The 26,556-nt window shown below is 63.2% G+C and overlaps 2 protein-coding genes across 10 annotated transcripts in view; one reads left to right on the top strand and one right to left on the bottom strand.

Moving 5' to 3' along the window:
- Window positions 1-12,497: 12,497 nt before the first annotated feature.
- On the bottom strand, window positions 12,498-15,594 carry SOCS3 (suppressor of cytokine signaling 3). Its single transcript, XM_064522894.1, has 2 exons — window positions 15,345-15,594; window positions 12,498-14,374 (listed from the first exon to the last, which is right to left on the bottom strand). The coding sequence occupies exons 1-2, from the start codon at window positions 15,592-15,594 to the stop codon at window positions 13,683-13,685; spliced, it is 942 nt and encodes a 313-aa protein (XP_064378964.1). The 3' UTR covers window positions 12,498-13,682.
- Window positions 15,508-26,556, top strand: part of PGS1 (phosphatidylglycerophosphate synthase 1) — a 27,452-nt gene continuing 16,403 nt past the window's right edge. For 8 of the 9 annotated variants that reach the window (XR_010392210.1, XR_010392208.1, XR_010392207.1 and 5 more), the window contains exons 1-6: window positions 16,854-17,041; window positions 21,812-22,001; window positions 23,631-23,708; window positions 24,818-24,917; window positions 25,634-25,823; window positions 26,112-26,290. Coding sequence is in view for 2 of the 9 variants with exons in the window: in XM_064522892.1 (XP_064378962.1) it covers window positions 16,869-17,041; window positions 21,812-22,001; window positions 23,631-23,708; window positions 24,818-24,917; window positions 25,634-25,823; window positions 26,112-26,290 (910 nt within the window). In the remaining 7 variants the exon portion in view is untranslated. Of the gene's footprint in view, window positions 15,616-16,853; window positions 17,042-21,811; window positions 22,002-23,630; window positions 23,709-24,817; window positions 24,918-25,633; window positions 25,824-26,111; window positions 26,291-26,556 lie in introns of those variants that run through there. The other variant, XM_064522893.1, reaches the window with a different exon arrangement.

Genomic DNA, 26,556 nt, shown 5'->3' with positions numbered 1-26,556 from the left:
AGGCCCGCCCCTTGGCCGCCGTGGGGGGGTGGGGGCCAGCTGTGCGCGCTTAACCCTTCCCCGCCGGGCGCCGGGGCGCAGGTGGGAGCTGCGCAGCCCGCGGGGGCCGGCGCCCTGCAGCCGGCACGTGCGGCACGGTGCAGCACTGCGCTCCCCGGGCGAGGAGGAGCCGCCGCCGCGGGGGCCCTGTGCCAGCTGCCGGCACGGCGGTGACGGTGCCCTGTGTCCCCGGGGCGGTGGCCGTGCCCAGGGTGCCCGGCATCCCATGGCAGTGGCCGTGCCGTGGGCACGGGGACCCGCTGTGCACGGGGGATCTCGCGGACCCCGACTCCGGGACTGCCCGTGCGCGGCGGGTGCCCGGCAGCGGTCCGGCAGGGATGGAGCACGCCGGCGGTGGACGCGTGGCTGCGTCACGGGACGGGGTCACTGCACGCGGGGTCCCGGTCCGGTCCGGGAGTCCGCGGCCCGTGGGGAAAGGGGTTCCCGTGCCCGGGCGTAGCTGCGGCTGAGGTGGCAGGGCTGCGCCCCGCCGGAGTGCCGGACGCTATCCCGACGCCCAGGGAGCGGGCGGAGAGCCCGGGAGCGGGACGCCAGCCGGCCCGGGCTGCACGGTGCCCGGCGGGACGTCCCCGGCCGAGCGGGACGATGCGCTGGGCCGGGAGGCGGCGGGAGCCGGTGGCTGTGGCACCCCGCACCGGTGGCTGCGGCACCCCGAGCCGGTGGCTGCGGCACCCTGAGCCGTGCATGCTGCGGGTCCGAGCCGGGGCCTCAGCCGGCCCTGCCACCGCTGCGGGATCCCGGCGAGAGCAGCGGGCGCTGGCATGACCCGGCTCGCGGGGAGGCCGGGGAGGCTGAGCCATGCGGCTCGGGGAGGAAGAGGAGCGAGGAGGCCCCGCAGGCGGGCCGGGAGGAAGGAGGCAAACGCCGTGGCGTTGGCTGCGGCGAGGCGCGAAGGCCGGGCAGAGCCGGCGGCGGCCGAGCCGCGGGAGCGGGTGTCCGCCGGGAGCCGTGGGGTCCGGCCGGCCGAGCCCTGCCTGCCGCCAGCCCCGGCCCCGCGCTGGCTGCCGCGCCGGCCGAGCCGGGGCTGAGCTAAGTGCTGCAACTGTTTTCTCTGTGGCCCGAGATGAATAATTGAGAGGTCTTTGAGGAGAATTAATTAGCCCGTTTATTGGCAGTAAATGCTTTTCTCCAGATGATGAAGTAGATCCGGAGCCACACGCGGGGGCAGACGGATGCAGGGCGCGGAGGCTGCGCCGGGCTCGCTGGTGCCGGGGGCTGGCGGTGCCCATGGCCCGTCCCGGCGCGGGGCACCCGGCTCCCATGGCCCCTGCGCTGCCGGGGCTCGCGGCTCCCGCAGCCGGGGAATTCCTGCGTGGGAATCCGGCCATGGGCGGGAGGCGAGGGCACGCGGAGCAGGCAGGGCTGTGCGGGAGCAGGCAGGGCTGCATGGGAGCAGGCAGGGCTGCACAGGGAGCGGATAGGGCTGCACAGGAGCAGGCAGGGCTGTGCAGGAGCAGGCAGGGCTGCATGAGGAGCGGATAGGGCTGCACAGGAGCAGGCAGGGCTGTGCAGGAGCAGGCAGGGCTGCATGAGGAGCGGATAGGGCTGCACAGGAGCAGGCAGGGCTGCACAGGAGCAGGCAGGGCTCCTGCCCTCCAGCCCCGCACAAATCGCCTTTCCATCTGCTCCCCACAGGGCAGGCCGGCATGCCTGGCTCTGGCAGAGCGCTGCCCCATGGCACAGTGGGGCTCCAGAGCCTCTGTGGTGCCCAAAGCCCTTGGCCGAGCAGCGCTGCCCGTCTCAGCCAGCCCATCCATCACCCGTTCCTGGTGTCCCTGTGTCCCCAGTGGTCACTAGCGCAGCCACGGTGGTGCAAGGGGGGAAGACCCTGGTGCCGCAGCCTGGGGGCCGGCTGCTCTGTCCCCGCGGTCCTCTGCTCCCGCCTGGCTCGCAGCCTATCCCGGGGCTCCCTCCCTGTGCCAGCCCAGCTGTGTCCCCTTGCATTTGTTCGCTGTGGCTGTCACGGTGGTGCCAGCCCGGGGCTCGTGGCCTGCACCTCCTCCTCCTCCCCTGGGTGTGAGGGGAAGGGCCGTGCATGGCCAGAAATGCTTAAACAAGGATTTCCTTGTTGCTGCATGAGCTGTTTGCCTTGCTCCCAGGCCAGCCGTTAATGAGGTTTGGCAGGAGGTGCTGGCAGCCCCAGCCATTGGATTTCTATAAATCAACCTGGTGCTAATGCACGGGGCTTGCAGCCCGTGGGCCGCTCGGTGCTGGGGCGGAGCTGCTGGGCCGCTGCGCCTGGGAATTGCAGTGCACGGCGGGTCGGCTCTGGGATGGAGCTGCTGTGTGCTGGGAATTGCAGTGCACGGCGGGTCGGCGCTGGGACGGAGCTGCTGTGTGCTGGGAATTGCAGTGCACGGCGGGTCGGCTCTGGGATGGAGCTGCTGTGTGCTGGGAATTGCAGTGCATGGCGGGTCGGCTCTGGGATGGAGCTGCTGTGTGCTGGGAATTGCAGTGCACGGCGGGTCGGCTCTGGGATGGAGCTGCTGCGTGCTGGGAATTGCAGTGCATGGCGGGTCGGCTCTGGGATGGAGCTGCTGTGTGCTGGGAATTGCAGTGCACGGCGGGTCGGCTCTGGGACGGAGCTGCTGTGTGCTGGGAATTGCAGCGCACGGCGGGTCGGCTCTGGGACGGAGCTGCTGCGTGCTGGGAATTGCAGTGCATGGCGGGTCGGCTCTGGGATGGAGCTGCTGTGTGCTGGGAATTGCAGTGCATGGCGGGTCGGCTCTGGGATGGAGCTGCTGTGTGCTGGGAATTGCAGCGCACGGCGGGTCGGCTCTGGGACGGAGCTGCTGCGTGCTGGGAATTGCAGTGCACGGCGGGTCAGCTCTGGGACGGAGCTGCTGTGTGCTGGGAATTGCAGTGCACGGCGGGTCGGCTCTGGGATGGAGCTGCCGTGCCGCCGTGCACTGGGACCGCAGCCTGTGGGCTGGGGCTGCTCTGCGGCACGGAGGGCGGACGTGGCGTTGATGCTGTCTGCAGTCTTGGGGCGGCTGGAGGAGCTGCTCCCCGATGTTGGGTTTAGCAGCCGCAGCCCCCACGGCGCGGAGCATCCTGGAAAGGGAGAGGGGCGGGGGCAGCCGTGTGTTTCCAGGAATGGCAGAAAGTGTAAAGCAAAATAAAGCAGCTCCCACAGCCTGGCCAAGCCTGTCGCGCCCTGATCCACCCTGGCCTCCCACCTCCCTCCCCCAGGCCCCGGAGAGGCGGCGCGGTGCAGCACGGCCGGGGCAGCCCCGGCGCGGCGGGAGGCTGCTGTGCCCCGTGGGCAGCCTGGCCATGCCTGTGCCTGTGCCGGTGCCGGTGCCGGCGACGGTGCTGCAGCAGGGAGAGCCGTGGGCCCCCGCACCCTTCCCGTGCGTGCCGTGCCGTGCCGCGCTGTGTCCCCCTGCCCCCAGGGCCCTCTGCCCGCGTCGGGCATGCAAAGCAGGGCAGGCAAATGACCCAGCCCTCCGGGAAGCAGCAGCTCAGCTGCGGCTGGTGGCCCATGACAGCGGCAGCTGGCCGCTGCCGGGAAGCAGTGCCGTGGTCACAGGCGCCTGCACGTGGCCCCTCTGCACCCAAGCTGCTGCTGCAGCCGGCTGCACGGAGAGCGTGGCCGAGCAGCTGCAACGCCTGCAGCTGGGGCAGGGCGCCCTCCCGCCGGCTCTCGTCCCCGCAGCCGTCCCCAGCCCCGGGGCTCGTCCCCTCTGCGAGGGACCCCCTGCCCCATGCTCTCCGCCCCGCTCATCCGCCGGGCGGTGGGAGCCCAGGCCCCGGCTGCCTCGGGCATCCGCGCGGCGCAGGGCTGCACGGACGGTCCTTTCCCTGCCGGACGGGACTCCGTCCGCGTCGCGCCCTGCCGGGGTCCCGCTGGTGCTGCCGTGCCCGGCCGGAGCGCCGGAGCCACGGGCAGGCCTGGGGCACCCGGGGCCGAGCCGCAGGCAGGCTTTGCTGGAGCAATTTGCATCGAAAAGGGCCTTCTCGGAAGTCGGCTTTCGGCTCGTGTTTTGCTCTCCGCAGCCCTTTGTCCAGGAAAGGAGGCGCCAGGAAGCGGGACCTGTTATCTCTGGTTTCCCGCAGCGATGCGCTCGGCTCTCGCGCGCGGGGCTGCCGGGGGCCGAGGGCAGCTGCGGCTGTTTGCTCCCTTCGCCTGCGGTTTGTTTTGCTCGGGGAGCCGGAGCAGCCGCGGGGCCACGCGCTGTGCTCGCCGCGTGGTGCAGCTGCCGCAGCCGCAGCCCGGGCTGGGGCTCACTTTCACTCACGCAGGGCCGCGGCTGGGGTGCGTCTGAGCCGGCCGGCTGCGACCGGGGCCTCCCTTTCCCGGCACAGACCGAGGAGAGCCCCCGTGCCGGGCGGCTGCCGGGCCGGGCGCGGGGATGCTGCGAGCCGCCTCCTGCCCCGGCGCATCCCTGCTCGCCGGGTCCCTGCCTGGCGCCGGCCCTGGCTCCCGCCCGCGTCCCAGCCCGGCGAGGCGCGGAAGGGCGCTCTGCAGCTCCGGGCTCGGCAGCGCTTGCACGGGATCCTGCAGCCCCGGCAGCCAGCGCCGGGACGTCGGGCCGGGGCGGGGGCACGCATCGATGCGCCTGGGGGATGCATCCATCTGCCGCTGGCTCCTTCCCCACCGGCCGGCTGCCGGGAGCCGTGGCCCGGCCGGCACAGGCGCCTGGGCTGCGCTCGGTGGTTACGGGAAGGCGCAGGAGAAATGCACCGGTTCTGCAGAGGGCTGGTCGCCTGCCCCGCTAGAGGAAGAGCCGCCGGCCCAGAGGTGACGTTTCAGTTCCTGCTCCGAACATGCTCCCCCCCTTATCAATAAACCCCTCTGCTCTTGCTCTGAAACCACGCTGCTGCAGCGGGGGGCAAACAGAAACCCCAGCCCTGTCCCTGCCTGGGGGGCACATCGCGGGGGCTGCTCCCCTCCGCCGCGTGGGGCCAGCGCCAGCCCCGGGGGACGATGCCGGAGTGGGACGGTGCCGGGCGGCACCGGGGCTCCCCAGGGCGCTGGGACCGCGGGATGAGCCGGGCGAGGGCAGAGCTGGGCTCTGCTGCACGGGGGCACCTGCCCCACGCCAGGACGCCGGGCTCACCGTGGCCCCGGCCGACTGCGGCTGCCCCCGGGCCCCCTCCCCACGTGGGCAGGGGCGTCCCCGCCTCGCATCCCCGCACGGGGGACCTCGGGGGCTCCCTGCGTGCCGGCGCCTGGGCCTGGGAGCAGAAAGCTCCGGCACGGCGGTTGTGCAAGGCGGAGGGACGCGCTCCCGCCGCGGCTCCGCGTGCACCCGGGCAGGGCACGAGCAGCCTGACTTCTCTCCGGCCGTTTCGAAATTCCACCGCTCTTACAGAAAAGCCCCTGGGCAGAATTCCTGCAACGTGGTGATTCACCCGCCAAGCTGGAAGCAGTGACTTCGCCGTCTCCAGTAAACCCTCTGCAGCGGAGCAGAGGAAGGGGCAGCGAGCGCAGCTGCGCCCCGCTTACCGCCAGAAGCAGACCCGGGGCGAGGGGGCTGGCATTGCCCCGGGGTGCCCGGCTGCGGCAGCGTGCCCGCGGGTGCTGGGTGACCCCAGCCGAGCTCAAGGGCTGGGTCGGGTGAGGGGCCTCGCTGCCGGCGCTCGGACGGCGGGTGCAGGCTGCCGGGCAGAGCAGGCGTGGGAGCCGGGCAGAGCATCAGCCCCCGCGTGCTGGTCCCGCCTGGGAGCCGGGCAGAGCATCGGCCCCCGCGTGCTGGTCCCGCCTGGGAGCCGGGCAGAGCATCGGCCCCCGCGTGCTGGTCCCGCCTGGGCTGCACGTGCCGCCCGGGCTCCCTGCGCCCGGCTCCCGCCCAGAGCCCCCGCGCTGGCGCGCGCCCAGGCCAGGTGCCTTGGGGGACCCTTCCCCGCCGGGGAGGACGCGCGGGACGGCCCTTTCCAGGAAGCGTGCGCGAGGGCAGCCAGGCTGCGGAGTTCCCGACAGCAGCTCTGGTTTTAATAACAGCAAATCAATGGATGCCCGATTCCAGCCAGAGCAAAAACCCTCGCAGCTTTCCTCCCCGGGCTTCCCGGGCAGGCGGAGGGAGAGCGCGGACCCCGAACGTTGCATTTGTGATGGTCCGAGTGCCGGCACCACCCCGGCCGCGGCTCTGCCGGCTGCGGTGGCGCGGGGCGGCCGCGGGACTGCCGTGCCGCGGGGACCCGGCCGTGCCGCCGGCGGGCAGCCGTGCAGGTGCTGCCGCGGGGCGCTGCTCCGCCGCCGGGCATCCCCAGCTGCTCCCAGCTGCTGGCCTTCCTCCAGCCCGGGCTGTGATTCAGCCCCTCCTTCCCCGCGGGGCTTGCACAAACCTTGCTGCTCTCTTTGTGCTTGTTTTGAGAACAGATTAGTCATGGTTCTTAGCTGGCTTCCAGCAAACAGCACAACAGCACCATGGAAAAACGAGAACAGCGGAGTGATGACTCAGCAGGGCTCGCGCTGCCGTCCCGCGGTGCCGGCTGCCCCCCGCTCCCCCGCAGACCACCCCGCCGAGGGGCGCGGGCAGGCGGAGGCTGGGGGACGGCGGCTGGGCTGGGCGCCGGTGCCCGGGCTGCCCGGCATGGAGACCCCGCGGGCAGCCTCTTCCCTACCGCGGGGCGCGGAGGGGCCGCCGGGTCCCAGGGCAGCGGGAGAGCCCCGCTCCCGGGATGGCACGGAGCAGCGGGAGAGCCCTGATCCTGGGACGGGCTCCGCGGGGAGCTCCGGGCCGCTCGGTGCCGGCACCTGCACCGGGGCGGCGGCAGGAACTCCCGGGCGGGCCTTACCGTTCCTCCTACCTCGCCGCCCAGCCCTTTATTGCCCGGCCTTGGCCGGCTGCCCGGAGCCGGGCGCCCTGCCAGGCCGCTGTGCCAGGTGGCTTATCGCGATCCCACGGCGCTGGACACCAACTGGTGTCGGCTGCCAAGGATGAACAATGTAATTGCTGGAATTACAGTAAAGTGCTCCCATTCCCACTCGCGCAGGGCTGAGACGGGGCCCTCGGGTCCTTCCAGGGAACATCTGCTCCAGCTGTGCCCGCCGCGCTCTGCCCTCGCCCCGGCGGCAGCGCAGGGATGCTGCTGCCCACGCTGCTCCGTGCCGGGGCCGGCACCGCCGCCTGCCCGGGGCGCGGAGGCTTTGCACCTGCAGCCACCCAGCCTGCTGCCTCCCCTCCTCCCCGGTGCCGGGGAGCTGCAGCCTGGCTGTCTCCCAAGCCGGGGCGGCTGGGCTGAGCTGAGCCGCGCCGGGCGCAGCTTTGGCTGCTCGTCGGTCCCCTCCGGCCGGGGGGGCAGGGCGGCACCGGGAGCGAGGTCCCACGTCCGTCAGCGCCGGCGGCGGGAGCCCCGACCCGGCCGCGCGTGCGGCATCGCCGGAGCCTGCCCCCGCGCCGGGGAAGAGGCCAGGGCTGGCGCGAGGGCCCGGGGACGCTCCCGGCTGGGGTTTGGCACCTGCCCACGGCGCTGCTCTGCCAGGGTCGTCCGAGGACGCTGCGCCGAGCCGGCCGAGCACGCCGAGGCAGCCGGCAGCCCGCTGCCGGAGCGCTGGCAGGACCTCCCGCGCCGGGCTGCCCGCGCGCCTGTGCCGGGGCCCGGCAGTGACCGCGGCCGCCGGGGCCGGAGGCTCCCTGGGTGCGCGGGTGGGAGGCACGCGCCCGGGGCCGGGGAGCCAGAGCACGAGCGGGACACGCGGGGCCAAGGCGGCTGGCCGGGACGGGCCCGTCTCCCCGTGCCGCAGCCCCTCGCGCGGGGGCCGAGGAGGGACGTGCGGGCGGTGCACGGTGCGGGCGGCACGGCTCTGCGGCACTGCGCTGCTGCTCCTCGTCCTCGGCCTGGTCGGCCGGGCCGGGCCGGTGACGGGGAGCCTGCGGCTCCCATTGCCACAGCAACGCGGCTTTGTTTGAAACCTCCATCCGAAATGTCAAGACTCTCCTCAGGCTCCAGCGGCTGCTGCTGGGATGAAAACTTCCTCGGTTGCTGTGGAGACGGAGCAGGAGGGTTTTTTCCATTCCAAACATCTGCCTCTGCGAGCAGCTGCGAGCGCTCGGCCCGGGGCGGGCGGGGGGCAGCGGCCGCCGTGCCCTGGCCGCGCTGCCGGGATGCTCCGCTCCCCGCGCCGCAGGGCTGCCGCGGGCATCCGGGATGTGTGGGGCGCGTGGGGCGGCCGGGACGCGTGGGGCGCGTGGGGTGCATGGGGTGTGTGGGGCACATGGGTGGCCAGGGCGTGGGGTGCTCGGGCTGTGCAGGCTGCAGGGGTGCACGGGCAGCGCGGGGGGTTGCAGCACCGGGGCTTGTGCAAAGGCCGGAGCGGCCGTTTCGCCGGCCTGGCTGAGCCGGGAAAAGCATCCGCGTTTCCCCGCTGCCGCGGTGCCGGCCCTCCTGCCGGCCTCTCCCGCCGCCTCTCCGGTTTCAGGCCGGCTCCAGGATGCCGGGCGGGGGGCGGTGACCTCCTGGAAGCGCCTGGGCCGCGCGAGCCTGGGCTGATGGAAGGAGTGAGGAATCCGCAGCTGCCGGCTGCCCGCGCCAGCTCGCGCGGGTCCCGCCGGGACGGAGCAACACAGCGGTTCCTATGGAGACGCGCACGGGCCTCCCCGCTCGCTGCATCCCCGGAGACACCCGGCCCCGGCGCGCGGGGTCCCCGTGCACACGGGGGGCCGAGCCGGGGGGCGGGGGGGGCGCGGGGCAGCCCCGGCGGTGCTGGTACCGGCTCGCTCTCGCCGGCAGCCGGGCGCCCGCGGCCGTGCCACGGGGCCGAGCAGGCGCTTCCCGGCACCGCGTGCGCCGGGGAGCAGATGTCTCCGATCCCTGTTCCCAACCGTCGCCGCGGCCCCGGCCCCCGCGGAGGAATTGCCACGTAAGGAGCAGGTGGTGCCGTTTACAGTAACTCCCCGGCTGCCGCACGGCCCTTTCCTGCATCCTACTGGGAAGCGCCGCGGTGGACGTGGGAACGTCCTGCGCTGCGGAGCTGCGTGCGGCGCGGGAGGAAGCGCGCCGAGGGGGGGCCGGGGGCCGGGGGCTCGCCCCGGGGGGCTCCGCGTCCCGGCCGGTGCTCCCGGCGCTGCTGCTTCCCCGGCGGCTCCTGAACCGCCCGGCACCGGGGCGCGAGGAGAGGAGAGGGGCTGGCGGGCGCCCGGCCCGGGCGGGCGGCCCCATGGGGCAGGGGGCTCCGGCGGGGACAGTCCCCTCCGGCAAGGGGCCGGGGCGTCCGCTGCACGCCGGGGCGGAGGCAGGCACAGGTTGCGCTCAGCCGCCCACTCCCCGCAGCTCCACGGGCCTCGCCGGGGCCGGGGCGCCTGCACGGGGCCGGGGTGCCTGCACGGGGCCGGGGCGCCTGCACGGGGCCGGGGCGCCTGCACGGGGCCGGGGTGCCTGCACGGGGCCGGGGCGCCTGCACGGGGCCGCGGTGCCCGCCGGGGCCCTCCCCACTGCCCGCCGGGGCGGCCGCGCTGGAACAATCGCAGGCTGCAGTTGTTTCCTGTTTTCGGGTCTGCCGGTGCTGGTATCTACCGCAGCCCTCGCTTCCCGCCACCCCTGACCCGCGGGGTTGGGGTTCGCCGGCCCGGCGGACACTTCCTTCTGGTGCCAGGAACCGGCCGCTGCGGGAAGCGTCCACGGGCGGCCCACGTGGCCGGAGGCTGCCGCGCGGGCCGGGCTGGCGGGGGGGGTCCCCGGGACCCCAGGACCGTGGGACAGCGGCTCGTCCCCCTTGACAGCGGGTCTCACGCGGCTGCGTTGGCGTCGCCTGGCTCCGCATGGCCAACGTCTCGCCGTGCAGGCGCCGGGGGACGGGCTGAGCTTACAGCTGCAGTGAGTTCTGCCAGTTCTCAGCCTGCGGTTGCGGTCCGCAGCGCGTCGGCAGAGGTGAGCGGTGCCAGGAGGCCAGTTCTCCTTTCTCCTCCTGGATCTTGTCAGCAGAAGCAATAATGCCCAGCGCAACTTCCTGACATCGCGTACCCCCACGATCAGCCCCCGCGCTCGCCGCAGGAAGCGCATTGACTAAGAGCGAGGGCCGTCTGGGGCCGGTTCCCAGGCCCGGGCGGCCACGAGGGCCGTGCACCTCCCGCACGGCTCCGGCTCGTTCCCGGGGCGCTGGGCTGCGGGGAGGCTGCGGGGACAAGGACGCAGCCCCAGCAGTGGGGGAGTGCGGCGAAGGGGCCGTTCCCGGGGCGCTGGGCTGTGGGGACGAGGACGCAGGCGAGTGCAGCGCGGGTGCGGTGATGGTGACGGGGCTGCCAGCCCGGGGCAGAGCACAAACAAGGGCTGCAGCAGAGCCGGCAAACGAGAGCCAAAATCCTCCACACCCCAAAGCCCCCACACCTGGGGGAGCAGCCACGGACGGCCCCGGGGCAGCAGCTGGCTGCTGGGTCGCCTTAAAAAGCCCAGGGCAGGGCTGGAGCCTGGTTTGCCTGTCCCGGCTGTGCTGGGATCGGGGTCGTCGGTGCTCGGGAGCTCAGCGAGGTGCTGCTGGTGCCTGCCGGGCGCAGGAGGGAGAGCTCGCGCTGCGGGACCCCGGCACGGAGGGGAGCCGCGGGTCTGATCCCCCCCGCGCGGGTCTGATCCCCCGGCGCGAGCCTTCCCGTCCAGGAAATCACCGCGCCGGCGAGCTCGGCCCCGCTGCGGGAGCAGAAGTGAGGCGGAGGGGAACTGGCTGTCCGTGACACACTCGCTCAGCCGCTTACGTAACGCGGGGCCAAGTCCGCTCGGCTTTTCTGGGGAAGGCGAGAGGTTTGTGAAAGCTTCGGCAGGGATTTGCCCGCTGGCCGGCGCGTCACAGCTGCCGCGAGGTTGGGTGTATTCCAAGAAACTGGTGGCACTCGCAGAGCTTCCCGGACTCTCCGAGTCAGCAGCGGATTGCAGCACTGAGCCGCGGCCTGAAGCAAGAGGGAAGAGGCCCCTGCGCGGAGGCGAGGACGCGCTGGGGCCCGTTCTGGGAAGCCGCGAAGCCGGGGCAGTTCCCGGGGGGAGCGCGGGCCGCGGGGTCTGTCCGGGCACCGGGCGGGGATGGTGCCTCCCTCCCACAGAGCGGCCTCCCCGGGTGCCGTGAGCCCTCTCTCCCCGCCGAGGGGGTCCTGGCGCTGCTCAGCCCCCCGGATCCCGCTGTGCCCTTCCCGGGGGGCTGCCCTCCGCCCCAGGTGAACCCCCATCCTCCGGGGACCCCACGCACTTGTGTGCACCGCGGCGCTGCTGCTGCGTCCTCCACCTCCGGGGCCCGGGGAGGGCAGGGACCGAGGTGCAGCCGGTCCCCGCGAGCCGGGATGCGCCCGTCCCTCCCCGGGCCGGCTGCGGGGCCGGTGCCTCCCCGCCGGAGCAGCTCCGCGGCGCGGTGCCACGGGGGTGTGGCGGCCCGGGCGCCTTGCCGTGGGGCTGTGCCTCGGCCGGGCCTGGCGGGGGGCCACCCGCGCGCCTGGACATTCCTCGCATAGCTCCGGCGGGCGCCTGGGCAGGCCGCGCCGCGCTTCCTGGCAGCCCACGGGAGAGCACCGAAATAGCTGCCGGGGCCGGCGCCTTCGCCGTGCCCCCGCTCCGGGGCGATCCCCGGGGGAGGCCCTGGCACGGGGGGGGCGGCCGGGGGCACCGCCGCTGCCCGGGGCGCAGGCGCTTTCCCGCGGGAGCCGTTCCCTGTGCCTGCCCTCCGGGGAGCGCGGCTCTCCGGCCCGGAGCACGGCTCTACGGGTCCGTTCCCACGGGATGCCCGGGCCTCCGCCTCACCGCTCAGCCCCCTCCCGGGGGGGGGGAGCCCGCCGGCCCTCGCTGCTGCTCGGGTGTTTCCCGGCGCTTGGCACCGCTCGCTGCTGTGTTTTCGGAGCTGCTCACGCCATCGCACCCCTTCTCTGCCTGCCCCTCCCAAGCGCGGGGTGGGAGAGGCTCGGCAGCAGGACGGGCTCACTGCGGAGCACATGGCACCGCTGCATGGACGCGGCTCCCGGGGTGGGAAGGGCTCGGCAGCAGGACGGGCTCACTGCGGAGCACATGGCACCGCTGCATGGACGCGGCTCCCGGGGTGGGAGAGGCTCGGCAGCAGGACGGGCTCGCCCCGGAGCACATGGCACCGCTGCACGGACGCGGCTCCCGGGGTGGGAGAGGCTCGGCAGCAGGACGGGCTCACTGCGGAGCACATGGCACCGCTGCATGGACGCGGCTCCTGGGGTGGGAAGGGCTCGGCAGCAGGACGGGCTCGCCCCGGAGCACCCCGCACGGACGCGGCTCCCGCAGGCAGGAGCAGGCCTTGGCGCGGGGCTCTGCGTCCGGCCCGGAGCCGGCGGCGATCGACGTCCCGCGCTCAGACATACCCGAGCGATGGAGCGGCACGCACGGCCGGGCGGTGAGTCACCAGCCGGCAGGAATCACCGGCGCGACGAGCGGCTCCGGACGCCAGCGCTCGCGTGACGTGAGCGCGATCCCGCTCCGGCGGCGGGGGGAGCGACCGGGGGGGGGGAGCGCCGTCGTGCTGGGGGCGGGGGTGGAAACAAACCAGATGGGGGTTCATTAAAAAATAGTGCTCTTTATTATAAATTATGGAAACATTTCCTTTCTGAATATAAATATAAATATGTGCAAAGTTTCATCTGAGTTTCGTTTTGGTTGAACTTTTCAAGCATGGTTTTGCTCAGCCCTCGAGGCTGGAGGTGAAGATGGAATCTTTATAAAAGACAGTGATTCATGTAGGCCTGTAAACATCCCTTTTGGTTAAAAAAAGAAAAAAAAAGCAGAAAAACCCAACTGCTTCTCCAGGCGGGCAGAGGAGCGCTGGCGAGGCGGTGCGTCCCCGGGGATGCTCCCGTCGCTGCGTTCCCGCGGGCGGCCCGAAGCGCCAGGGTCCCGGCCGCCGGCAGGGACAGGGTCGGCGTCCGCTGGGAGAGGCGGGGGCGACGCTCGGGAATGACGGTCCAGCAGCGACGTCGCCCGCGTGGTCGCGCGGGACTCGCTGGCGTCGGGACTCGCTGTTTCCCCTCCGGATTCGCGGCTCGTTGCCGGGAGCGTTACCCGGCGTCACCGAGTGTGCAGTAACCCAGAGCGCGGGACAGGGAGAATTTTAAGGCTTAGTCCCCTGGAAAACGGCAGCGAGGGGGAGAAAGGCAGCGACCGCCGAGTCCGGGGCCTGGTGCGAAAGGAGCTTCCACCCACAAGGAGGCAGCAAGAGGTAAATTACGGTACAGGCAAAAAACACTTTCCCCTTAAAACGGAGGAAAAGCGGTCAGGCACTAGCTGGATTCCAGTGCTTTTTATTCTCTGGCGGCAGAAGAGGGCTGTCGCCAGCGCAACGCCGGGCTGGGGCGGGTGGGAGCACGCCTCGCCGTGCTGCTCCGCGGCCGCCCGGCCCCTGGGGTGCCGCTGCGGGTGCCCTGCCGTCCCCAGCCGCGGCGGGGCGGCCACCGGGCCGGGCGCGCTGTAACATCCACGGTCCGGCCCTAGCGGTCTCCTTCCCCCGCGCAGAGCGGGCGTCGCGCCTCCTCGGGGAGCCCCCCCGGCGCAGGCAGCGCCCCGGGGTCCCCGCGGCTCTCCGTCCCTCCGTCCGTCCGTCCCTCCGTCCGTCCATCCATCCGTCCATCCGCCTCCTCGCTCCTCCCGGAGGGAGAGGCTCCTGGCGCCCTGCGAGTTCCCGCTCCGGTGGGCGGTTGTGCCTGTCCCCCGCCCTTGTGCTTGTCGTGTGACCCCCCCGCGGCCCCTTAGAGGGGGGCGTCGTACTGGTCCAGGAACTCCTTGATGGGCGCCGGCAGCTGGGTCAGCTTCTCGTAGGAGTCCAGGTGCCCGTTGACGGTCTTGCGGCAGAGGTGCTGCAGGGAGGACACGCTGGAGGAGAGCGGGCGGCTGAGCACCAGCGGGATCTTCTCGCCGCCCGAGTAGATGTAGTAGGCGCGCCTGGGGTGCAGGGCGGCCCCCGGCTGCTCGGGCACGGCGCGGGGGGCGGGGGGCATGTAGTGGTGCACCAGCTTGAGCACGCAGTCGAAGCGGGGCACGGGCTGGCTGCTGCGCGGGTCGCTCTGCAGCGAGAAGCTGCCGCCCTCGCACTGGATGCGCAGGTTCTTGGTGCCCGACTCCGTCTTGACGCTGAGCGTGAAGAAGTGCCGCTGGTCGGAGCTGTCGCGGATGAGGAAGGTGCCGGCGGGCTCGGCGCTCAGCAGCAGGTTGGCCTCGCCGCCCGTCACCGTGCTCCAGTAGAAGCCGCTCTCCTGCAGCTTGCGCACGGTGTTCACCACCAGCTGGTACTCGCTCTTGGAGCTGAACGTCTTCAGGCGCAGGCTGGTGTCCAGGGGACGGCTCATCCCGGCGGGGAGCTTGCTGTGGGTGACCATGGCGCAGGGAGCCAGCTTCGCGCGCGGGCTGCTGCTGCCGGCGGCAGCGGCTGCTACACCATCACCTGCGGCAGAGACGGACGGCGCTGAGCACCGCGGGGCACCGGCGCCGCGACTCCGCGTCCCCCCCCGGGGGCACCCGGTACGTGGGACGCTGCCATCCCCGTGTCCTCCCCGGGGGCATCCGATACGCGGGGCACCGCCATCCCCGTATTCCCCCCCCGGGGCACTGCGGCCCCCCCGGGGGCACCCAGTACGTGGGACGCTGCCATCACCGTGTCCTCCCCGGGGGCAGCCGGTACTTGGGACGCTGCCATCCCCGTATTCCCCCCCCGGGGCACTGCGGCCCCCCTGGGGACACCCGGTACTTGGGACACTGCCATCACCGTGGCCCCCCCCCCCCGGGGGCACCCGGTACTTGGGACACTGCCATCACCGTGTCCTCCCCGGGGGCATCCGATACTCAGGGACACCGCGGCCCCGTGTCCCCCCCCGGGGGCACCGCGGCCCCCCCGGGGACACCCGGTACTTGGGGCACTGCGGCCCCGTGTCCCTCCGGAGACACCCGGTACTCAGGGACACCGCGGCCCCCTATCCCCCCCGGTCCCCGGGGCACCGCCATCCCCGTGTCCCCCCCCCGAGGGCCCCCGGTACTCAGGGCACCGCGGCCCCATGCCCCCCCCCGGGGGCCCCCGGTACTTGGGGCATTGCCATCTCCGTGTCCCCCCCCCGGGGACACCCGGTACTTGGGGCAGCGCCATCCCCGTGTCCCCCTCGGGGACACTGTGGCCCCGGGGCATCGCCATCTCCTTGCCCCCCCCGGGGACACCCGGTCCCCAGGGCACCGCCATCCCCGTGTCCCCCTCGGGGTCCCCCGGTACTCGGGGCACCGCCATCCCCGTGTCCCCCTCCCCCCCGGGGGCACCCGGTACTTGGGGCACCGCCATCCCCGTGTCCCCCCCGGGGCCCCACGTCCCCCCGTCCCGTCCCGCCCGTCCCGTCCGGCCGCCGGCGGCGCCGGGCCGTGCGCGGTACCTGGGGCGCGGAGCCGGGGCCGGCGGCGGGGCGCGGGCTCGGTGCGCGGCGGCGGAGCTGCCGGGGCGGCCCGGGGAGGCCTCTTATAGCGGGCGCAGAGCCCGCCCTCGGGTTCCTGGAACTGCGCGGCTTCTTGTAACGCTCCCGGCGCCCTCCCGCGCCCCGCCCGGCTCGGCCCGGCTCGGCTCGCCGCCAGGCACCGCCGGCCCATTCCGGGCAGCGCGGCCGCCCCCTCCCGCTCCTCATTCATGCGCTTTCCTTCTAAGAAGAGGTGAGTCCCCGGCCAGCCCGGGGGCCGCGGCCCCCGCCCGCCCCGCCCGGCCCCGCGACGGCGCGGCCCCGCCGCGGGCTGCTCCGAGCACCCGGGGGCTGCGGGGGGGCTGCGGGGGGGCGGCCGGCCCCGGGAGTCCGCGCCGCCCCGCAGCTTATTTCAAGTACGAACATCGCGGGCGGCTGCGGGGAGGAGAAGCGCCCTCGGCTCGGACGGCCGGGAGCAGCGGGGGCCGCTCCGCCCTCGCCTCCCGGGGCTCTGAGGACCACGGCGGGGCGCCCGCGGGCGAGGACCGGGCGCGCAGCCCGGCGCGGAGCGGAGCGAGGGGCCCCGGGGCCGCTGCGGTGCTCCGTGCGGTTGCCGCCCGTCCGCGGCGGAGCAGCCCGGGCCCCGCTGGCGCGGCGGCCGCGTCCCCGGGGGTTCCCGCCTCTGCCCGCTCCGCCCCGGGCCCGGCGGGGATGCGCTGCGGCGGCGGGGCCGCGGGGAGGGCCGGAGCCTCCGTCCCCGCCGGGTTCCTCCCCTGCCCGGGCTCGGGGGCAGCCTGCGCGTTCCCGCTTGGCAATTGTCGGTTTTGACCTCGAAAACAAACCAGGCTTTGTCAGGGGATTTTATTTTCAATAGTTTAATTTGCCCTGGAGGAGCCGCCGCCGCTGCCGGCCGGGAATAAACAGGAGCGGCGCGGTTCTGGGAAGTGAGGCCGCGGCGAGGCAGCTGCTCCGAAATGCAAACGAGCGCTGGAGCCCGGCCTGCGGCGGGAGGGGCGGGACGGAGCCGGCGGGGGGCGGGGGCGGCCGCCAGGGCCAGGGAAGCCGGCCCCAGCCCCGGGCGGCGGGGGCAGGGCTCTGCGGCCGCGGGGGGGGAACTCGGGGGGCGGCGACAGAAGGGCTCTGGGGCCGGGGGGGACCCGGGGAACCCGGGGGGGGGAGCGGCAGCAGGACTCTGGGGTCGGGGGGCTCCCGGGGGGCGGCAGCAGGGCTCTGCGGGTTGGGGGCCCCGGGTCCGGGCGCTCCCCGCTGTGGTCCCCGCGGGAGGGGGCTCCCCTCCCCCGCCAAGGCGAGCGGGGCCGGGCGGGTCCCGGCGGAGGGAGCGGGCACCGGGAGCGCGGGGGGCACCGGGGCCCGCGGGGGAGGACGGGGGGGCTCAGGGCGCCGGGGGGGGGACTCAGGGCGCCGGGCCCAGCCGACCCCGGAGCCGGCCCGGCAGCGGGGCCCGGGCGCGGGGCGGAAGCGGAAGCGGCGGCCGGGCGCGTCGCCATGGCAGCGGCCGGAAGCGGAAGGCGCGTGGGGCTGATGGCGGCGGCAGCGGGGGGCGCGGCGCTGTGGCGGCGGCTGGCGGCGCTGGTGCCGCCGGGGCGGCCGGGCCTGGCCGCGCTGCTCGGCCGCCTCTCGGACCGCCTGTCCTGCCGCCGCGACCGCCGCTCGCGCAGGTGAGGCGGGGCGGGGCGGGGCGCTGCGCGCGGCGGGGCGGGCTGGGGCGGGGCGGGGCGGGCTGGGCCGGGCGCCGCCCCCGAGCTCCGCGCCGCGGGTGCCCGCGTGGGACGGGCCCGGCCCTGCCCGGCGGTGCTGGGGGCAGCGGGAGGCTCTGCTGCCTGGCGGGGTCGCCTTGCGCTCTCGCGGCCCCGCCGCTTCGCTCGTGCGTGATAAAACTTATTAAAACGCTTCGCGCTGTGGTCGGTGGCTTCCCTCCGGGAACGCTGCCCTCTCGGCCCGTTTCGCGCTAGATGAGTTCCCAGATGTTGTTCCCGTTGCTGTTTTCCACAGTGAATCAGCTGCTGGAAGAACCGTTGCAGTCCTTAACCTTAATTTAGGCCGTAAGTCCGCTTTAGCTGCCCGCTTTGCCCTTAGGACAAGAGCGAGTGCTTTTTTCCTCCTGTTTTTGCTTTACTTTATTCCTGCTGTCTTTCACATGCTAAACTATATTAATTATTTTGTAAGGAGAGCTTCCCACCTCAGTTATTGTGTGTAACGATCAGTCTCTGGGCAGGTTTCGATGTTCCACCTGACCCGTTTGAGCTGTGGGGGAGATTCCTCTGCTCCCCACCCAAAACTAACGAGAACAGGTGTCGGTCTGGGCCTCTGCTATGGCTAGATCCTGCTGGAGACAGACGAACGAAGAGGAGGGCCACACACCTCAGCAGCAGCCACAGTTACGCTGGAGTCGCTGAACTATCACGCTGCATGCAGAGGGTGGGTTTCGCCATCGTTTTAAGTGAATCCGAGTGGGCTGCTCGGGGAAGGAGCGCTCCTTTGTTCTCCCTGCAGCTTGTTCCCGACATCTCCTTCGAGCGGCTGTGCAGTGAGCAGGATCCAGAAACCGACCTGTCTGAGAACTATCCAAACTCGCCCTTTCCTGCCACCCTCTTCCTCGGGGAGTGGGGGGAGTAATCCCCAGGGAAGGGGAGGAAGCCGTTAGCTCGGGGGAGGTAGATTTGCTCTTTTTGCTACCAGAGTGGTTTTATGCTATGTTGAAGGGAATGTACAACCGCAACCTCAGACTGTGGTTCCTCTAGTCTGTCTTTCCACAACCACTCTTCCTTAAGCAGCTTCTCCCCTCTCCTTATTTTTGCTGCTGTGCTGTTCCTTCAGTTCTGCTGATGCAGCTGCTTTTCAGGGGCTTTGCAGTCAGGAGTATAATCCATGCAAAAACCGAACCATTAAAAATAGAGGTGTTCACACATATCTGTAGAACTGTGACTAAACCAAATGCTTTGAAGAAGTCTAAATGGAAAAAGGTCTTTTCCTCCAGTCTTTGGGCATCACTGATGTTTTTATTGTTCTTAATAAGAGAGCACTGGAAGGATTCTGTGTTTTGTTTTGGATAGTGCGGTATCTAATGGAAGCATCTACATGAGTTGATGTTAGTTTTGCAATGGTGGCGTGTCTGGTATCCTGGCATGTCTTTACTCTCCTTTTCTTGTGGATAGCAGATGTGCAGTGGTCTTGCTAGGCGTTGTCCTAGAGCTTTTTGTTAGCCAGTGTTCTGCTATATTTTCTTGGTAAATCAAGGAAGTTGTTTTCGAACTTCTCCGTTTGCTTCGTCGCTGTTCTTTACCGTAGATGAATTACTAGACTGAGCCCTGGAAAGAATAAACTGAATTCAAAGACGAGCAGTTTGCAGATCCCCTGTGTGGTGACCGATGCGTGGGTGAAAGGACAGAGCTGGATCCTGCAGTTTCACTTCACCTCTCTTGCTGCAGATGAGGTTTTACAGTGAAGTGGAGTGTTTCGGCTCCCTCATGAGTATGTGTACCAAAACCACAATTCTTAAAAATAGAACACAAAAAAAATCCCTCGTTTATATTTAGGCTCAGATTTTTATTCAGAAAAGATTTGAGGTGGTTCCTCTTAGTTCTGTTTTCTCTTTCAGGTTAACTCGATGATGTGGAATATGTGGGAAGGGTTTCCCCTGCACCACCACTTTCTGGTTCTCTGAAAGCTGGTTTGCTGAAGTATGGAATTTTGATAATTTCTTCATAATGTTACTTGGTTTCTGATTACTGTGCGTGTGCAGTTGAAAGGATTGCAATATACCTAGGTAGTCGCTTGAGCTATTTTCAGTCACCTGTGGGTAGAAGTTGTTACTTCAGAAGATCATTACTGTGTCATCGTTACTGTTGGCTAGTGCAAAATATTGATATATTTGAAAAATATAAAGTTATTAGGCTTTCCATGCTTAATAAATTTTAAAATTTCAGTATTGGCTTAAAAGATGAAAGAGCATAGCTATACTCTGTATCTTGGAGGCAGTAAAAAAATCCAGAAAGCGTAATTAGTGCATAATAATACATGCATAGAATTAATACGAAGACTCTAACCAAACAGTGCTGGTAACACAGATCAGTTTTGCTCCTTTGGCAGCACTGGGAAAGGCCTCCCTGAAGAGTGTGTTGATCCATAAATCTAATGTTAGGTTGTGTAGAGTGAGAATGTAGTTCAACCTACTGCTTTCATACTCTTCACCAGAAAATGGCTTCTTGGAATCTTAAAAATGTTTTTGGGAAGTGGATTCTAGGCCACTGTATTGGCTTCCAGAAGTATAATTGGCCAGGTTTGACCGATGGAATAATAAGGAAAATGTTTATCCTCTCTTGCTGTTTGTTTATTGTCATATAATGCATAAAACTTGCTATTATTAACTCAGTGACAATAATTCCCGAGAACATAGTTTATAATCTGGTTTTGTTATAGTCCTGGCTTTGTAATTGCACTGCAAGCCATGTGGTTTTTTTGTTTTTTAAATAAGATATTTTTGAATGATAATCTGAAGTCATGTAGCTCTGTCTTCCTTGCTCTTTGTCTGCTGTGCTCACTTGAATGATAATAGGCAGTTTAATCTGATGGTGGGTCTCTGCTCCCAATATCTGGCTTGTGTCTTGAGATAGAAATTCAGCAAAGAAGTGTGAAGGTCCTGCTTGAGTTCTGATAAGAGGCACTTGAATGAGATCAAAAAAAATTTCTCTTAGGTGTCTGTTTTGAAAAAATGCTTAGGGAAGTACTTTATTTTTATTTATTTATTTATTATTTATTTATTTATTTTAACATCTTCTGTGAAATATTTCCCTTGTTTTTAACAACCTGTATTGGTAAGCTACCTAGCTTATGGTTGTCAAGTTAGAGCCTAGTCCACGTGATCTGTTGAAAAACCCCATCCTAGGAATTCTTGCACAAACTGACTCATTTTTTTGTTGCGATGAATAGGCTGTGACAAACTAGTGGATTTTCCGGGAAATGCAACTGCGAACTGTCTGGCTTCTGCGTAAGGGTATTCGGAAACCTTGTGAAGATCCAGTGTTTTATCATGAAGCAAATGAGTGAAATCATCTTCCTGGAATCTGTGGTCATTTGGGCTTTGGATTGTGGTAAAACCTAAAAGTTCCTCGTAACAAATTCTGGTAAAAGTCATAATCCAGTTCCTTCTTGGTATGTGGTCGTGGCAGAATACATCAGGATGGATCGCAAGATGGTTGCCTTCTGGCCCTGAGGGACCTGGCATTCCTCAGGGATGAGACCAGCTACCTTGGTTCTGTCCTGATAGAAGTCTGACTCCAGTGAGTAGGATTTGCCGACTAGAATGGTTTTTTTCTCAGGTTTGGGGGATATAGTTCAGTCACTCGCTCTTTGATTCCTGGATCTCATGGGACTTGCTGCTGCTAATTGTGCTGAAATGTGGTTTTGTCATGTGGACCAACTCCTACCAGTGGTTGTATGACTTGATGGTTTTACACTCATGCTAAGCCTCCAGAGAAGAAACGATGCCATTTATTTCTTGTCATCCCCCTAAGCATGACTCTTAGCAGAAAGTTGCTTTCTTCCCCAAATGACTTCAAAGCAGTTAAATTTGTTCTGAAATTTCCTTTTAAAGAATGAGCTTCCGGATGTTACACTTACAGTTACTTTGTAGTTTGTGAGAGAAATCTTGACCACCTTCTTTTGGTGCTTGTGCAGAAATGTGAGAGTGGCATAGTTGTAGAGCACTATCTGATGTTTCTAAGTCATGATTCTTGGCTCTTATACCTGTTGAAATGTGCTTTATCCTTTGGTATAATGACTTAATTGCTTTTGCTAGGACTTGCATTCAGGCACTTTTTACATTCTGGATTTTCTTCTGGATAAGTTTTAGAGGTTGAGTTTTTTGTTGTTGTTTCATTAAGGCACTTTTAGAGTTGCGTGATTTTCTTTTTTTTTTTTTTAATGTCTTACTTGAAATACAAACAACTATCTTTAGCCCAGCTGAAGGCTAAATTAGAAATGAAAGTGGCTGTTGGCCATGGCAAAGCTGATGCATGTGCGATAAAGACAGAATTAGGAAGTGAACGGTCACAGGAATAGCTGATACAACAGCAACATCATCAAACATCTGATTAGCGGTTGTTTGGAAGAGTTAACATTCTGTGTTTGTTCAACTTCTAGCTTGTTTCCTCTCCTTTTTTCCTGTTCTGTTGAAAGAATTGTCCCCCCAACCTGTAGGGGAAGAAGCTAATGATGTGAGATTGGTTCTCCCACCTTTTGCTTGTGGTTTCCTATTTCTAGGTTTGGCTTTGGAGATTCTGCAGGGAGTATTGAAGGGGAAAGGCATTCTTGCCATCGCAGATCCTTACAGTGTATCGGCGCTGGTTGGACTTGCTTTTTCACATACGCAGAGTTTGTGGGAAGCTAAGGCTCCGTCACATAGCGTTCCTCAATCTTTCTTTTCACAGATCACCATGGCTGCTTCTAGCCCCATTGCTCACCCCTCCTGTTCCTGTGATCACAGCCCCCCCTTGTTCCCTTTATCCAGAAGGAGCACACAGGTTCCAGTGGATCAGAAATCTGGTTCCAGAATTCGGGATCTCCAGCTCTCACGTGAAGGTCCTTTTGTCCCCAGCTGAATTCTACAAACTCTTGAAGGTGAGTTGTGTGTCTCAAGCGTGGATGCTTTCCAGGGGTTGGTGGTTGCAGTGGCTATGAAGAATCATAGACAAGTTGGTAGGAATGGATGCCTGGAGGTCACTAGTCCAACCTTCTGCTTCACGCAGGTTTGCTGTTGACAACAGAGCAAGTCAGCCAGGCTTTGCCTAGCTGAGTTTTGAAAACCTCTAAGAATGGGGATTCCACCTTTCTGGGCCACGTGTTCCAGTGCTGCTCCACCTTACTAGTTTAAAAATTCTTCCTGATGTCAAACCTGAATTTCCCAAAGCACAGTTTGTGGCTGCTGCTCAGCTGTAACTACCAAGAAGAGTTTGGCTCTGCCATCTCTGTAACTGCTCTTCAGGTAGTTGTAGGCTGCTATCAGATCACTTCTCAGCCTCCTCTGTGATAGGCTGAACAAGCACAGCTCCCTCAACCTGCCCAAAAGGTCTTCTAGGTCATTACAGTATGAATTCTGTAATATTGCATCTCTTACGTATGTAGCAGGCCTGAGGTAAGAATTTTTGTTTAGCTCAGTTGCTTGACTCTTTACATAATGTGTATTTAAAGAAAGTTCAAGTACTTCTGAAACATGATCTTAGATTGCTACAGTGAGCTGACAGAGAACAAGACTTGGGCGGGCCATGAAGGCAGCAGGAGTTTAATACTAGCTGCCACTCTGTGGTGTGTGTGCTGAGCAAAGGTGAAAGGAGGAGAGAACTCTGTTAACAAAGGTCTCCTTTCACCTGCAGGAGGAACAAGGGAGGAAGCAAATGCTTGGGTACAAAGCCTTGACTTCAAGGGGAGAAGGTTGGGATTTCACTTCGTTGTCAGCTAATGCATCGTTTGTTAAGCAGCAACAGATCTTGAGGAAGGCGTTAACTTCTTGTTCAGAATCAAAACTTTAGGATAGTGGAATCACAAAATGATTTTAGATTGGGAAGGACCTTTGGAGGTCACTTGGTCTAATCCCCCACTCAGAGCAGGGCCATCTTTGAATTTTGATCCATCTCGGTTCTGATTAGTTCACAGGATGAACTACAAAGGATTAAAGCAGTTACAGAATGAAAAATAGATCGTTGGGATTGCCGGTATGATATTGATACAATTCCAAAGCTGCAGTTAGTACTGTTAAACCCAAGAACAGTAACATTGTACTAGTTGCAAGGAATTCTTTTCTCAATTTTCCAGAAAGCTTTGATTTATTCCTTGATTCTAGACATAACAGTGGCGCTGATGTTGCTCTGTGAAGACCTATATGTATTATTATCTTTGCTATCGGAGTGTTAGCATTTCCTTGTGCCTTTCCTGGCACCTCCTACGTGGGTGCCTAGGGGCTGAAGGGGCAAAGTGGCTCTGCTGTTGCTGGACTGGCAGAGTCTGTATCCGGCACCTCCCTTGGTCTTCCCTCTGAATGGGGCTATATGGGTCGTGGGTGCACAGAAGCGTCAGTCTCTTGTCTTCTGCTCTTATGAACTGAATAAGGCTCAAGGCAAGGGAGACAGTTCTGATTTGGCTAAAGTGATTCTCTTCAGGGGAGCCTGCAAGGTTTTCTATGGATTGATTCATTAGCTCCTAGTGGTTGCAGAGACCAAGGCTGAACCTGAATTTGCTTTCTGCTGCTTCTAGGTGCAGATAAAAACAGCCAAACAGCGAGTAGTGATGGCCTCACTATACCTGGGAACAGGGTTCCTCGAACAGGAGCTGGTGAGTGTGGAAAGGGTTTGGGAAGACAAAAAAGTGAATACAGAAAATACCTACCTTTGCAAAAAACATCCCGTTCCTGCAGGTACAAGAGGTGAATGTGAGATGCAATTTGTGAGCTTGTAATGTCTTTAACACTTTCATATATGGATTCACTTGTTTTGACTTTCTTCTCTCCTTGAGAGTTTTTTTTGTGGTTCCTGGCTGCATTCATGCACTTGTACTTGGGGCTTGGTGTGAAGTAGGGGGAGGAATTTGAAAGGGAGGCGTATGGAATTTTTATTATAAGCTTAGTACGAAACTATGGAACTACTGAACGTTTTCACAGGAGAATGAGCCTCGGTCCTCCAGACTGTTAGAAGTTACTGGCATAGTGTTCAAAGAGTTTTTGCAGGACTGTGGCAACGCTGATAATTTTGTTTTATTCTGGAATTTTTCTTGAACATGATTAAAGTTGTAGTATGCAATGCTGTTGTTTGTCCTGCAAATACTGTATGCAGATGCAGTACTAGCTCTTTGCATTTAAGACAGAGGTCAGTTTTGCTTCATTTTGTTTACCTTTTTTGTTTCCTGTCTTTCCTTCTAGAAATAAAAGCGTAAGTCTGACCTTGGCCAAATTCTGATGTTAGAATGCAAATTCCACCGCAGGGTAAAGGTGGACAGAGTTCTGCACAGCGTTTTGTGCCTGGCTTTGCCTGGGCTTGTACACAAGATTTAAATTTGCATGTCGCAAACAGCCTTATAGTTCAGGAATAAAATTACCTCTGCATCATTTGTGAACTCCTACCAAGCTTTTTGTTTGGTAATGGAAATGTGTGATTTTGGGATGATGCTGGGATTTTTTTTCTGCTAAAATTAATTGCTGTTCAGAGGCTTGAAGATTGCTATGCACATATATAAAATTAATGCCCTTTTATTTATTGCTTTAGACTGATAGAATAGGATGCCAGTCCAAAAGATGCAAAGCCTAAACTAGCACCTTTCTGTGTGACTAGGAAAGATTTATGCTGGGGTATGGAAATATTCATGGCCACTGGCCATCTGTTTCTGAACACTTTCCTTGTAAGGCTTTATTTGCTTTTTCTTTAATGAATAGTACAATCTCTCTGCAGGTGGATTGCTTAGAGGAAGCACTGAAGAAATCACTGCAAGCAAAAGGATCTTCTGTCCTCAGAGTTTCCATTCTTCTTGACTTCACCAGAGGATCTCGGGGTAGATATTATAAGTAGTTTTGCTTACTTCAGAGGCTTGTTTTTACGGTCAGACTGGATATATTGTCTTTTTCGGGGAGAGGCCATCTTGGCTGATTGGATCTGCAGGTTTAAATCACATTCCTTTCAAAACCTGGCCCTTTTCATACCAGTGATTACATCTCCCTCCCCGCCCCCCCCCCCCCCCCCCCCCCCCAAAATCTTCAAGCTGAGCAGCATTTCTTCAGAAAATAGGTGGTTGCAGCCAGAAGATCACTGGGCCCAACTCTGCTGTTTTGCTTGTGCTTTCCTGCTTGCTCAGTTCTCTTGCCAGTGCATTTGCCCTTACCGGTCATTCACTTTTATGTTTTCTTTTTTTAAAGAAAGGTGGAAATTGGTGGAAGTAGCAGTACACTTAATCTGAAACTTTTGTGGTGACTCTTTGTAGCACATGTTACTAGTACTATGTGTGACCTGCTTAAGCAGCTTGAATGGTGTCAGTCCTGCCCAGTAATCATTTCTAAAGCCCATTCATCAGTGAACTTGGGGTTCTGGGTGTAGATTGTAATAGTGACATAAGTGCAAATGAAAACAATAAAAAAAAAAGTGTTAAGTACCAGCAAATGAGACAGGAGCTGATTCTGAAACCAGCTTCTAGCTGAGGAGCTGTTTTTCCATGTCGTAACATATCCCATGTCTAGTGTGATCCTGTGAATGAAACCCCACTCTGTCTCCCAGGCAGGAAGAATTCTCGAACAATGCTAATTCCACTGCTGCAGCGATTTCCCAACCAAGTCCGTGTATCCCTCTTCCACACTCCAAACCTGCGTGGACTACTCAGGCTTCTGATTCCAGAGCGTTTTAATGAGACCATTGGGCTGCAGCACATCAAGGTCTATCTGTTTGATGATAATGTGATCCTGAGTGGGTAAGTCTCGCCTCTTTAGGCTTTTCTGTGATTCATTTACCTGAGGTTTTGATGCAAGATATGCATGCTACTGATGTTGTCTGATCTTCATTGTTTGCATCTGGTCTTACCATAGCGATCCTATCAGTGATTCTGGTAAGTGTTCTGATGTCAGGATTCAAAAGGAAGTGGCCAGTTTGTACTTCAGTCTTGTGTGAGGAGTGATACCTGTAAAATAGGCTGGGGCTCTCAGGATCATGTGCCTACACTCTGTTCTGGAACTCAGCTCTCTTCTTCTCTCTCTCCTAGTGCAAACCTGAGTGACTTGTACTTCACCAATCGTCAGGACCGCTATGTTCTCCTGCGGGACTCTCCTGAGATTGCAGACTTCTTTGCGGAACTAGTGGATGCGATCGGAGATGTGTCTCTGCAATTACAGCAAGACGATACAGTCCAGATGATGGAGGGGATGGTGCATCCATACCAAGGTGGGAGGGAGTCTGCTTATCTGGTCGGGTGATACAATCCAGAGGAATACAGGAATGACAACAGGGGTGTTCTTCGGGATAACGTGAACTCCCTCCATTTTTGAGCTGCTGAGTGCTTGACTATTGTTTACAGACTGTGGTGAGATCCATTTCTGTGCCATCCACTATTAAAAACAAGATTACTTGAGTTTTGAGACTGAATCTGTCAGAATCTTCCTAGCACAGTGGCTGTCACCAGGTAATCTGGTGGAAAATGCAAAATGTAG

This window comes from Dromaius novaehollandiae, chromosome 18, assembly GCF_036370855.1.
Source record: "Dromaius novaehollandiae isolate bDroNov1 chromosome 18, bDroNov1.hap1, whole genome shotgun sequence".
Lineage (NCBI taxonomy): Eukaryota > Metazoa > Chordata > Aves > Casuariiformes > Dromaiidae > Dromaius > Dromaius novaehollandiae.
The sequence above is the reverse complement of the archived record's forward strand: the minus strand, read 5'-3'. Positions and strand labels throughout refer to the sequence as shown.